The 14160-nt window shown below is 38.5% G+C and overlaps 1 protein-coding gene and 1 non-coding gene across 2 annotated transcripts; one reads left to right on the forward strand and one right to left on the reverse strand.

The window, feature by feature from the left end:
• Positions 1-439: 439 nt before the first annotated feature.
• Positions 440-13125, reverse strand: LOC131771629 (CUB domain-containing protein 2). Its single transcript, XM_059087469.2, has 9 exons — positions 12747-13125; positions 10475-10528; positions 9022-9387; positions 8236-8449; positions 7425-7594; positions 6610-6751; positions 5380-5609; positions 2412-2609; positions 440-2204 (listed from the first exon to the last, which is right to left on the reverse strand). Exons 1-9 carry the CDS (start codon positions 12808-12810, stop codon positions 1768-1770), a joined length of 1875 nt encoding a protein of 624 aa, XP_058943452.2. The 5' UTR covers positions 12811-13125; the 3' UTR covers positions 440-1767.
• Trnac-gca (transfer RNA cysteine (anticodon GCA)) lies at positions 4954-5025 on the forward strand. Its single transcript has one exon. It is a non-coding gene; the product is annotated as a tRNA-Cys (tRNA).
• Positions 13126-14160: the final 1035 nt, after the last annotated feature.

A 14160-nucleotide genomic window follows, 5' to 3' on the forward strand; every position in this document is an offset into this window, starting at 1 on the left:
TCATGGGAGTTTAAATTTGAACAGGGTTTACATTGACTAAGCGGAAAAGGTGGTTTTGGACGAGTTGCTTAATCTCTCTCCACCCGGTTTTCTCTCTGCGCAAGCATAGCAACCCGTTTGCTAACTGGACACCTTATGCTGGCTACGCAAAAGACCACATCGTGAGACAAGCACTACTTTGTCATATGGTTTTAAGGGGAAACGGATGGGGTTCAGTTTCCCCCAAAAGAAGTAAAAAGAGGAACTATAGAAAATCGAGTACCAAGTAGGGAGATCATTAGAATACAAAGAGCCTTAAGGGGGGGGGGGGAGGGGGGGAAGAAAAGGAAAGGGGGTTTGGTAGATTTTATTGTGACACAACCATGCCGTCCCCGGCCATAAATGGTTACTGGCCCCTTTTAAGTTCACCGCTGATTACGTCACGATTAACACTCGAAGATCTGTTGAGCGTGGTTTATTTACAGCCCAAAGTTTCACTTCATAAGGATACAAATTTCATTTCAATAAGTCATTGTAATTACAATATTTTGTAAATAATTTTTCAACGAAATAACTTTGTCTCTCTTAAATTATACGAATCTGAGTTGTTGACAGTTTATTTTTGATAAAAATTGATAATCAATCCCCAATTAAGGGAACTCGTTGAATGCCGGACATAAAATTGTCTCATTTAGTGCCACATCTGATTCAATAAAAATAATTTCATTAAGATATATGTTCCTCTGAGCACTTCAAACCGGCAAGCATTCCAGTGAGACAACAGCAGCAGCTAGCGATGGCGTGCTAATTATAAAAAAAAGTGTCGTTAAAAGCAGACACGATTACACAACGATTAATAAAAGCCAAAAATGAAAGAGGGATCACGTCCTTGCTACATCGTCTAAAAGATAAAAGATCTCCTTTTCTTGCTTTAGCACAAACTTTAAAACCAAACTTGAGCGCGCACAAAAATCAGGAGCTTCTCCTACCAGGCGGGTAATGAAGAAGATTCGTGCACCAAGAAGGCATTGAAAGAGATGCAAACTGCGAACAAACTTTCGCTTGGAAAAAAAAGGACAAGAAAACGCACGGAAAAAGTGAAAACAAGCAAAACAAAACTGAAAACAACGACAACAAAAAACTACACTTTCTCGTTAAACTAGAAACTTGAGGGCATATAGGAAAGTTCCCTAACGAGCTTGTAGTTTTAAGGTAGTTTTTAACCCATTCAGTTCTCTAATGGTAGAAGGACATGAGACGTGTAGGTGTCGACCTTTCCCTTCCCAGGTAACCCTTTATCTTCCTTTTCCTCTCCGAGTTTGTCGCCTTCTCAGTTTACATTCTAGCCGCGAAAGGAGTCGGTAATATCTTGTGAGAGTTTCAACACGAGCCCAATTTCTAACCGTTTGAGGTCCAAATAAAATGATTAAATTATTATAAGCGAGCTAGCATGATTGCGAAAACAAAACTCTGTCGATTGTTATTGAGAGCCTGACAAAGCCATGGGCGACACGAAACAGTTCGAAATATTCTGCAACGCAAACTAAACGGGAAAAATCCCATCCAGTAACTTCAAAGCGATTCAAATTATGTAACCAAATGTGATAGCTGGAAAGCACTTTCCTTTATACTATCATTCAAAGCAACTTTAACTGCTGTAACAACCTCTGGAAATTCGTAGAGACGAAGGGCTTCCGAGTTCGATATATTTGCTTGAAAGAGAGATATTCTCTTCAATCTTGAAGGTTCTTCTTTCCTTCTGGTACATTTCCTTTACTCATGTAATAGTTACACATCTGTCACAAAACTACTAGTCGTGTCCATTCGCTGGAATACAGGTTGCACCGTTTCTTTGGAGTCCCGTCGCTCAAGCGTTGTCACTTCATTTTCCAAAGAGGACTCGAGGTTCCGAACAATTGGCGAGGACGGCACATCCGTCGAACAGCGTCGGTACCAAACCGCCGAAATCTGACACGAGGGTTGTTCCGATTCGGACACATGACGTTCTTTCGAGTGAGACCTTCTCCTCTCATCAGAAGGTTGACCAAAACAAAATTCCACCACTCCATCCCTACCGGAAAGTCCCGGATAAGGAGGGAGATCTTCGTCATCCGACTCAGGGTCACCCAGTAAATAGCTGATTTCCCGATGAAGGTGTGGAACACCGGAGTAACCACGTGACTGTTGGCGTTCCTTTGAAGGGAAAAGATCCGGAGACGCCATAACTGCAAAGGAATAATTGCAAAATTTGCTGTTATTGCGTAAGTCGAAACACGCTATAGGTAACGGACTGAGGGAATGGACGGACATTGCTGTTATCTATCAAGACGCAAAAGGGTCTCCAGAACATTTTTTCGAATATGGATGGGCAGTTCTTCAGGATGTTTAACATACACATCTCACACATTTCCCTCTAGATTTACCAGCATTACCTAAATCATAAGCTGGCGGGGCATTAGCCTGATGGATGTCGAAAGAAACAGTGCTGGCTACTTCTGATATCCGGCTCTGAGCCCGTTGGCGCCGCAACTTGCGAGTGTGGAACACGGCCAGAAGACTGAGCACGATGAAAATGACACCACAAGTGGCACCAATCATTATTCCAGTGAAGTGATTCCTTGTTTCTCCGTCTGAAAATCAAAGGATCTCATTTAATCTTACACAAAAAGGAGTACACGAGGAACAAATCGAAGTTTGAGAAGAGATTGGCACGTTGTGAGCTAAGTTTTGCTCATCTAACCCTTATTAAAGCACTTCCAGTTAGAAAATAATAGTGAATTAACATGTTTTTTTGTATCGTGATGTTTTCATTCGTACTTTAGTAAAATTATACATCCTCAAACCTCATGATTTGCAATAAAACACTAACACACTTTATGGTACAATAAGTTTGTAAAAAGAAATTTAATACTATTGCAAAATAGAAACCCTGCTGCATCCCACATACTTATCAGAGCCCTATTCTACAAGAGAAAGATGATTCAAGAATACACTGACTAATTGACACACAACCACTCATTAAATGGTAACAAATAATCACATTAATAATAATAATAACTATAATAATAATAATGATGATGATGACAACAAAAGTAATAGTAATGATAACTTATAGAGGCTCGCTCAAGAACCTCACTGTTCCTCTGTCCGTCTATCCCTAGGCTTCAATAATGATTAAACTAGTCTTCTTTTAATTTTGATTTGCCTGTTAATTATACATTGCAATTCCATTTTTGTGAGACTTTTGTTTCATACAACAAGGAATTCCGCGCTGTAGAATATTAGGCCTTTCCATCATTCCATCGTTTCATCAAATGGCGTCACCCTGTTGAACTCAACGTATCGTATTATGGACCTTCCTCGCTTCGCAAATTTAACGGCTCTTCTGAGCATTTGTCGCTGATTTAAATGGTAAAATGATCTCTTTTCGAATATATAAATTCTTCTACAAAGTTTCCACGATGTACAGATCAAACGTATTTAGATATTTCTTCAATATCATTCAAACGCTTTCTTTTTTTCACGTGCCATTCTGAAGTGATTGTGAAATGTTTATTGTCTCCTGTAGTACACTACGAGAAAACCATGAAGTAGCACCGAAAAACAGTGTGATTACCTGCTAATATGCCGCGTAACATTCGAAGCGATTCGAAGAAGTCATTAAACGTTGAACAACCGAAGATGTTCGGTAACAAACAAAAGCCAAGAGCGAGGAATATCGGGTAAAACTCGGCAGACTTCGTTAAGGACGAAGACGTCGTTCGTATTCTATTCTATTTTAACTCTCACTCACTCAACAGGACAACATTACTGCTTCGCCTCCACAGGAGGCAGTGGCCATAAAAATAGGACAAGAAAAAGCAAAACAAAGAAATGACTAAAAAAATAATGGAAATTAAAATAACAACCAATAACATAATATTTTGGGTTCAAAAAAGGTAAAAATTTAGACCAATCGTAAACCAAGGTTAAAAGTTTCCTCATATATTGTAACATGTAGTTAAATAAAATTATAAACCTTGAACATTACTCGAAAGTTTCCTTCTAACTGAAAACGAAATTAAAATGAACAGCCCCATTAAAATGTTTCCTTTTATCGGATTGAAATCCCAAGATCCCAACAAGAATTTTTGAATTTTTCGTGACTTAAATCGCGTTCTGAAAAGCTCGCCGCTTTTAAATTAACTAATTACAGGATGGGAAGGAAAGTGTTCACCAGCCAATAATTTGTCAGGAAGCCACGGCTCATCACAGAAGATCAAGACTTTCACTCATACTAAAATTTACAACCGGAAATGGTATTTGGAACTAGCCTAAACCGGAAGTATTCATTGGTCAGAGATATTAGAAAGATGGTGAAATTGTTTTTCGTTTTTAATCCATCTGAAATTTCCAGATGGGAAAATGACCTTTGCAATCACCGCTCTCATGGTTGAAGGTGATATTTCAAAATTGGTTCAATTTGATCTCTGTAAACCAGTTGGTGTAAATCCGGGATATTTCTTATCTCGATGATCTTGTCATTATTCAAAGCTAGGATTTCATCAGAGGAGTCAAATGGCGTAGGCGGGTGAAGAAAGCGAAAAGCGAGCAGTGAATCACAAATAAAGAAAAACAATCAATCGTATGATCATGCACTTAGAGGACAAAAATGAAAACAAAAGAAAAAACAGGGAATCGAAACCAGAAGAAAAGGCTCTCGAGAAAATCAGCACTTAAGTCTTATTTCTCATTTCACGACTGCGATTTCGAAATGCTTGTAGCCTACCAGAAAAGCCAAGATTACCTGCTGGTGAATTGCTTGCATAATTCACATTCAATGATATCCATTTAATGTCGTAATCGAATTCGAATATTTTATATTCGAGACCCCAATAAAGATATCGTATCCATGGTGAAAGAATATGTCGCCTGGTATTCTGCCACGTAATAGTTGTTTTAAAAAAGAAAAATTCTATTTCTCTTTCACGCAATGGGGATATAGCTCAGTGGTAGAGCATTCGACTGCAGATCGAGAGGTCCTTGGTTCAACTCCGAGTGTCCCCTTGCTCAAACATTTTTCCTCTTCTTTTTAACATCACTACATGAATTTTAGCAACCTAGATATTTACAATTCTAGCCCTCAGGGTACTTGTCTGTAAAAATTGGTTTATAGGCTTATTTAGAAATAAAAAAGCGTCAAAATCGTTATCGAGTTTACAATGACTACACGAAGATTCGAACCGAGAAGATCAGACAAGGATATCTTAAAGAGATCAGATAAAGGAAAAGAGGGTTAGCTCATTATTGTATAAATCAAGATCATTGAATATTAACGTTTATTTCAACCTCTTGGAAAGCGCACACAAACAGCCCTAACACTTGACTAGGCTCCACCAATGTCACTAAGATACACCATACCTGCTTCGTCGCTCTGGATAGTGTACACTGCATCAAACCCTCGGCCAGCATATTGACTGTTGGATCGGAACTCTATTCGGAGCTTGTTCGTCTTCGATTTGATGGTGGCCGGGATGACTCGGCCACAATATCGGCCAATCACCGGGGACCAGCTAGCCAAGCCATTGTACACTTTAGCATAATCGGAATCATCTGGGCATACCTGTGAATCCCCTTCCACATCAAACTCCCTGAGGGAAAATCAGTGTCGAAAAGGTCAGCTAGTTGAAAATGCTTCAGATAAAAAATCGTAGTAAATGCTTGGTACTAAACATAATTTGAAGAAACTCCAACTGATGGAGGAATCACTTTCTGTTAGAGGAAATTTAGAGCCATGCTAATATATTAAAATAAAACTGCGACTTCCTAATCTGTTGAACAGAATTAGCTGAGACAACAGGGACAAATTCATTTTGATCACTGAGTAACACGCAAAAATATTGGTGGAACTGTCGCTAAATGTAGTTGTTGTGAGAAGGAACCTTATCATTTTGCACTTTTATGGGATTATCTAACATACTCAGCTTTGCAAAAGTCTGAACAAAATTAAACGGTATTATTTCTATTATTCATTCCTATAACTAACACAAAGTTTACCACACGTCTTATTCGATTTAATCGAATGGTTCCGAAAACACAAAAACTATTTACAGAGGATCACCCACTCCAAGAAAAATTTAAAAATTCAGTCACCGAAATTACCAAGTCATTTAAATAATAATTGAGGGCCAAAACTGAAGGCTTTTCCAAATTCTCCTTGTAAGAGCGCAAGAATATGGGTGTTCAAACTTGTGGAGGGAGGGGGGGGGGGAAGAGAGGGTTTGAGGATTTCGGAAGGGGGAATCAGATAGATTTCAAAGGGGAATGGAGGGGGCTCAGGCCAGACCTACAGAGTACAAATAGGGGGGCTATAGAAAATAGGCTGCAAATTAACTACCAATGGGGTGTGTGAGCATCATAAAATCACAGAGCATTATGAGGATATTGGGTAAATTCTAACATAGCAACAACCAAACCTAACCCTCCCCCTCCACACCCAGCAATAAATAATGATTGTTCCTCCCCCCCCCCCCCCAAGAGTGTACTGTAGAATGCTAACATCAGTTGTGGCAAAAGCGTTTTGTAAGTAACGAGAATGAGAATCTTATGAATCTCATGTCTATCTAATACACACAATAAAATAAATCTTACTGAAATCTGAGGACAATCTTGTTCTTACTGGCAACCTCAATTTTCCATATACAATTAAGACCAGGGGGATATTGTTCCAGGTATCGCGGTGTTGAAAATCTTCCATCATCGGCATCCAACAAAAAAGCATGATCACAGTAATCTGGTATGAAAGCAGTAACAATAGAATTAACTTCTCAATTTGTGTATGACTAAAGCAGTTAAGGGCAGCTGGGGGAGAGGGAGTGTACTGAAAGACAACAAAGAGGGGAGGGGGGTGAGATACATCACTGGGGTATGGTAGGGAGGAAACACACCATAGAGTTGAGAGCAAGAAACACTTAACACTCCTTGGGTAAGGTAAAGGATGAAACACTCTATGGTTGAGAGTAAGAGAGGCCAGCTGAAAACAGAGGAAACAAAAAGCATAACACTAAATGGAAGACAAATATTTATTTACTGGAGAAACAGTGGCTAAGTTGTTGGTGCCTTGGGTGGTGGATCAAAAGGCCCCAAATCAAGCTTGAGTTAGGACCAGTGGCTTACCACCTCCAGGAGTGTGGATAGATACTGTACAGTGTAGCACCAACTTTTCAGGGAATCAGAACAAAAATACTGCATGGTAACTTGTGTTTGGCCCATCAAAGAGAAATAGCAACAACCTGGGGTGGTTTCAATGTTAGGAAAATTGACAGGGAGACACCCAGGTATCATGGGCTACAACACTCTGATTAGACTTGATCTAAGTCTGAAAGTTTTAATTTAAAAGCAAAACCTGCAAATTAAACAACTATGCCAAAGATAAAATGACAAAGATGGGATGAAATTCAACATACTGGTTTTAGATGCTGGAGTGCTGTCTACAACAGTGTACTGTGCCTTGAAGGAATGCTTAGAGGTGATCCCTGTGTTACTTCCATGCAGTGTTATTCTTAAGTACTGCCCTGATGAATACACAGGGTATGGCCTTGATGTTCCACAAAATCTTCCAAGAACAGGTGAAGTACTGCTCAAACACAAAATACATTTTAGTTTCATGTATGCTCAGTAAATTTACAAGAGGAGGTTACTACAGAAGAAACACTTTTTGATCAGCAACACATACAAAAAAAAAACAAAAAAACAAAATCACAGCACTCAAAATGGCTGATCAGAATGTACATATCACAAGGATTCAATAACAACCCACAGAACCCTTTGACCCCTACCATCAATGTGCATATTCTCCATACTGTTCTCTCTTCATTTCCTTTGATGATGTCAAGGAGAATTTGTTTAACAATCTAGAGCTTCTTTAAGTAAGTGATCTTTTCTTTCCTTTTTTGACCTTAATTTTTGAATCAGGGATGATATTGTAAAGAGAAACAAGATAATAGTCTCTTTTAGAAGAGAGAGGGTTACAGTAATTAGATGTACGTGTAAACAGTCATGAGAGTGGGTAAGATGAGAGGGAAGTGCAAGTGATTTAATTTTTATCTAACAAAAAAATGTTGAGAAAGAGGCCAAAGTTGTGTCATCCAGTCACCACGAAGGTAAAATAACAACAGTTCAATCTGACATGCAAATCACTTTTGACCCTCAATCAAAAACTACTCTATCTTGGTGTAAAGCTCAGCCCTAATAGCTGAACACTTCATGGTATTGTACCTGTATCTGCCATCTTGAACTTGAACATAATTCTCCTTACAGTCCTGGGCAAGGCTTGTCACTTGAAATCTGTCTTTGAATGCCAACTCAATTATGCCCCTCTGGACAACAATGATCCATACACACTTGTTGCTTCCTCCAGGGTTTGCAGGCAGTCTGCCTTCAAAGGTTTGGTTCTTGTTGTTGTCATTTTTCAATATGTCTCCACAGGAGGCTGCAAGAAAACAAGTTGTCAAACAAAAAATGCAAAGTGCATGTACTGTACAATCTTGTCATAAAAAGTTTGGTCTCAGTCGCAAATATCAGTTGAAGTAAACAAATATAATGTATAACAAATAACCACACAGTTAAACAAAGATATATATATGAATGAGGCATTTCAAGAAATGACTACATGTACATTGTAGCATTGCCAGGGATTTTAGGGGTTTGACTTCGAACTTCAGTTCATTGTTAGGTTTTTGTTGATTCAGTTATGAAAATGAGAAAAGAAAAAAGAATAATGAGATGGTTGGCATAATCGACAAAATTTAACTTAATGGTTGCTGTTCATTCCACTCAAAGATGACAGGCCTCAAACAAATTTTACCGATTGAATAAAATTATACAATCTTTTGGGAAAAAAATTTTTTCATGTCTAAATAAAAATTGATTGAATATGTGACAGATTTTCATTTAGCAAATTCCAGATTTTGAGTTCATCTCTGTTTCATTTTGTTTCACAAATTACAAAAAGCAGAATACTTTTAACAGTGCTAAGAAAATAGTAAACTGATGTCATTTCACCTGCACTCTCCGCCATGCTTAGACGAAATTTATTGTCTTTACGCTCCCCTGAAGAGAACTTTATAGTTACACAAGACCCTGATGAGACCCATAAGATTCCAACTGGCTCAGTTTTAGGCCTTTGACAAATCTTTTCCACCAGAAACCGCTCGGAACCACAACCATTGAAAATTTCTAGCCTGCCATTTTCACAGTCATCTTTTATCTCTGATCCAAAATCGAGATTAATAGCTTGAACAACTACTGCCATCCCTCTTGGATTGCTCACCCTCCATGAACATTCAGAGCCACGAGGTGAGGAACTAGGATAGTCCGGTGATGAGAGAGAGAAAGTTGTCTTATTGAGATAGATGTCTCCACCACACTCTGTAAAAAGGAGATGTTGATTAGCTCTCCAAGCTCACATTTTTTCAAAGTTTCGTTTTGCAACCCAACTGTGAAACTCATAAAATCATGAACAACAGATACACTTAATATGAAATGCTATTTTATTACTGACATCTCTCCGTTGGTATGTGCACTATAATTGGTCAATTTGGCAGGTCATATTTCTGAGTGGCACCCACTAAATTCAAAAGTTTGTTTGAATTAAAATCTTATTTCTCTATCTGAACCCAGAGATATCACTAACAATACTTAGCATAATTACTCAAGTAATTATAGAGATTAGCATGCTCTGATTGGTTGAGGATTGCATCATATCTCCCTATAATCACCAGTGCAATTTGCAACAAGTTTCTGAGCATAATTAAGTAAAATTGCATTCTTAACACCATGGGAGACCCTGCTGTAAGTATCCCAATAGCTACAAAGTAAAATACAGAAAAGGAGTCTAGTCATTAATTGTGTTGTTTTACCAGCCAAGACACTTATCTCTCCAGCTGTCCCCTGATCTTCACTCAGACAGGTTTAAGGAATGTACCAGCAATCAGCAAGGGAACCTAGCTCATTATATTCAAGGCGTAACCCAGGATGCACTAAAATTCCATGCCAGTGAATGATATTTAACAATTATTCACCAGAGTGGAGGTGAATAGTGGTGGATATTTACCAAGCCACTAAGCTGCAAGGTCAATATCTACTACTTTCACCAACACTGAGGTGAATAATTGTTTTAGTATATACCACACAGATACCAAAAAAACTAGGTTTATTAGTTCTTCAATTAAACTTGATTGGTAGTAATTAAATGTGATTTTTCTCATAGACTCCTTGGAGGTGAATAATAGTTGCTATTTACTTCTAAACTAGCCAATCGGCAGGTGTGAAAAGCACTATTCAGTTGAGTGGTATATGCTAATTATTGATATTCCACGCCAAAGACATCAGCCAGATAGACATCACACATGCTATAAAGTAAATGCCTAATGTGCAATATGTTCTTAATGTCAATGAAGCTGCTATATATATATATATATATACATATATAGCTGCTCACCCCAATATAACTTACCATGTTCTGGCAATGTTGCGGCAACCAGGAGTGGCCACAATAAAAAGAAACAAACTGGGAATAGAAACACAAAAAAAGAGAACGATATGCATTAGTCACACAAAAGAACCAATACATCAACTTTCATTTTGTCAAGAAAGAAGAATTCTATCATTTCAGTTTTCCTTTTTTTTGCTATAAGGTAAAGACGAAGAGTCCCTGATGTTAAAAATACTGCCATGTTGAAGCTGATATAAAGTAAAAATGAACTTAGAAGAGAGTATTTCAATACAAGTACAACAGGTAAAATAGGGAATTGCATATTTCATATTCTTAGCCTTAGTCTTGTCTTTTAAAACAGAAGTAACCACATTTAAGCAAGTTTTGGATTGAATTATTCACCACCCTTTCCACAGGGGGAAAACTCTAGTCTACAAAAAGTGTCCCTTTCACAGAGGTGTTGCAAATAAAAAGAGGATTTTTTCCCAAAGGGACTACTGTTTATGCTCCTAGAATTGGGGTTTCCCCTAAATGTTGTGTCCAAAAAGATAGGTTTGATTGTTGCATTTGACATTAACCATCATGTCTACATCAGACATAAAATTAGACTACAGCAACAAGTACTTTGAAAACTAAACCAAAAAGTCTAAATGAAAATACAATGCTGTCTTTTATTAAGTAACTATTTAAGGGGTAAGGAATCTTGCCAGAAATTTTTTGTACAAGTTTGCATTGGTTTTTGAAAAGATATACATGAATTCTGAAAATATCAAAAACATACCCATGTTATTTAACTAAAATTTGCGTGCAGCATCTCAGTTTCCACTCTCAGTATCTGGACAATCTTGCAATCAGGCCAAATTTTTGATAGTCCAATTGCTACTCTAAAATCCTGTATTCTTAATTCACAGAAGTTATACTTTTCAATAGCTGTCTAGAAGAGTGATTGGTAATCTAAAGACTGGTTTTCATCTCATTTCAACTCTGAGTTGAAGTTGGAGTCTCAATCATAAGCACACAGCCATAGGATCTAATGAATATCAATCTGACCAAATTGGAAGAAAAATAATTTTGCCACTTGCAGCTCAGTTGCTCACACTCCAGTGAAAACTGAGTTGTCAGAGTCACAAGTGGAAGAATGTACCCCAAAGGCCTGAGAATTGGCATTGTGATTGTGATAGCTTTCACTCGGTTGGAAGTATCTTACAACTCCATCTTTTTTTTTTTTTTTTTTAATTGGAACCAACTGACCATGACCAAATTGAATGAGGAATATTTTACCGTTGCAACTTCTGCTAACCAAATGCCAACTGAACGTTACTCAATTATTAGACCGGTGAAGCAAATTCAGTATTGAGAGACCTTATCAAACGCAGTCGGTGCAACTTCACAGGTAAATTTTAATCTCAAGACAAGGTAATCAACTCAATAAAAAGGATTATCTGCGAAGCAATTCTCAAGGCAATGATCGAATTGCTCTCAAGGCCGTCGTCGATGACAAGGTAAGATGAACTCGTCTACATTTTTTTCGTCTAGACTTGAAAACCTCTATTCATCCCAGCAGCAAAGCATAGGCAAAGGGGCGGTCACGAGATCATTTAAAGTGTCTACAGTAAAAGACAACGTGGCTAAATAAAGCATTCCAGAGGTCATTTCACGTCTAGTCAACTTGCACGGTGCGAACTTGTCATATGTGCTCATTCATGTTCGGGGAGTTTTGCTTAATCCAAATCTCTCACAGCGATTTAGTTCGAGTATTCTGGCTACCTTACAATGGAGAAATTACTTTCGAAAATTTGAAAGGTTGTTTCGAAATAAAACCCTTAGTATAAACACCGCAGTGCTATCACACTAATGAAAGTTGACCGCTCCTGATCACGTACACTCTTCACATGATAGGACGTATTTAGAAAGCGTGGCGAATTTTAATTGCGTTGTGATTGCAAAATTCCACTTCAGTTTCGCTCGCTATATTGAGTAACCGTTAATTTCCGTACAAAATAAAAAACGAAAATCACAACAAACATAAATCGAGTCTGTGCAAGTAGATACGCATTTCGCATAGATCGTAAAATGACTATGACGGTCCCAAAATAGCAGTTTAAATGGTGTACCATTCAATAATCAACAGGTCGGTCTTAGAAGATTTTGACGAATTGCGAATCAGACAGCAAGCAGAAAGCAAAAAGAGGACTCCATGCATCCTCATTACAACGATCACAATGAGCTGATGAGCTTAAAGCCGCAGTATCATTCGCGTAATCGAAGAGTGCGTAGCACGTTTTGAACTCACCAAAACAACAATGAGTGAAGAACGAGGGAGACTGAATGCCGTAAAACAGCCGCAGTAATTCCATGCCTTTCCGATCCTGCACCTCTTGTATCTTACTCTGCCTCCAAATATACGAAGGTCTGCAGATGGAGGCCTTTCCTTCAAACTGATCGCTATTTTCGAGCTCGGATAGCTTTGATGGCCATATTACAAATACGGTAGCTAATTACACGAATCTAAGCATAGAATGCCCACAGTACGCATGCTTCGCTTCATTGAAGTGCATGTGATAACTTGTCACCGCGGTGTCCTATATTTGCATACTAAATCGCGCTTTTTTCGTCACATCACAAAAGGCTTTATCTGACAGGGAGGAAGCAACCATCTTAAAACTAGAGAAGAGTGACCCAAGTTACCTCGGTACATAGGGCTATTTTTTGGTGTATTATGCGTGCCCCTCACTTCCGGCTGTCACTTTCATGCGGTATGTGCACTTGGCTCTTTGTTTCCGGTCTCCACTGGGCTTGTTAGTCAAAAAGAGCAAACGAGAATATTAGTCCGGAAGCCAAGACCCCAAAATAAGGGTTTCGTACAATGATCGAGTCAGAAAAGGCTCGATAGCGGATTTTTATAGAATAGAGCCTGCTGATCAATGTTAGGTTCTGAGTTAGGGGTGTTTTCATAAAACACCCCTTAAATTTGCGGAAACGAGGCTCAGCCATAACTACTGATAATGCTTAAATGTAACGTTCATTATGACAAGAATCTTCAAGGGTGCGTTACATCTTTATAATTAATAAGTTCACGCAAGTGAAGGAGATTTAATGGGCTTCCACAATAATTTGGGCTTTGGACACGTGTTTTTGTCGGAGACACTTGTATGATGTAACAAGTACTTAAACCATCGCGGAAATGAAAAAGTCAAATACATTTCCAAATATGTCAATTTCAGACTTGGTAAGGTTGACTTTATGCTTTATGAGGAAACAACTCTAACCAGTGCAATTTGCCAAGGAAAAATTATCCAGCAGTAAAATATTTATGTGCTCTCATAATACGCTGGTAAAACAAATCCCTATTAGCCTGCTCTAGAGTGGGTTAAGGAGTGCAAATAAAGTGAAACCCCGGCAGCGTCCATACTCTTCCTCCAGAAAAATGGTCCGTCCCTCACTCGAAACCTATAACTCTACAAACTAGCTGACATTGATCAGCCGGGTTTATTCTACGAAATCCGCTATCAAACCTTTTCTAACCCGATCATTGTTCGAAACCCTTATTTTGGGATCCTGGCTTGCGGACTGTATAAACTAATCTTTCTTTGGTTCCTTGAGGTTAAGAATCAAGAGTACGGTGGTTGAAACTGAACCCTGTTTCTGCTGTATTACATGCGACTGGGAAACTCAACCCTGAGTTCCAAACTTGTACCCTTGAGTAA

This window comes from Pocillopora verrucosa, chromosome 1 (genome assembly GCF_036669915.1).
Source record: "Pocillopora verrucosa isolate sample1 chromosome 1, ASM3666991v2, whole genome shotgun sequence".
Classification (NCBI taxonomy): domain Eukaryota; kingdom Metazoa; phylum Cnidaria; class Anthozoa; order Scleractinia; family Pocilloporidae; genus Pocillopora; species Pocillopora verrucosa.

Bases quoted from the DNA above. Each gene is read 5' to 3' on its own strand.
- LOC131771629 (XM_059087469.2), bottom strand. From the start codon at position 12,810: ATGGAATTACTGCGGCTGTTTTACGGCATTCAGTCTCCCTCGTTCTTC. The intron at 9,388-10,474 runs GTAAGTTATATT...TCCTTTTTACAG, and splicing joins CGCAACATTGCCAGAACATG to AGTGTGGTGGAGACATCTAT. The intron at 7,595-8,235 runs GTACAATACCAT...GTGTTTGAGCAG, and splicing joins GTTCAAGATGGCAGATACAG to TACTTCACCTGTTCTTGGAA.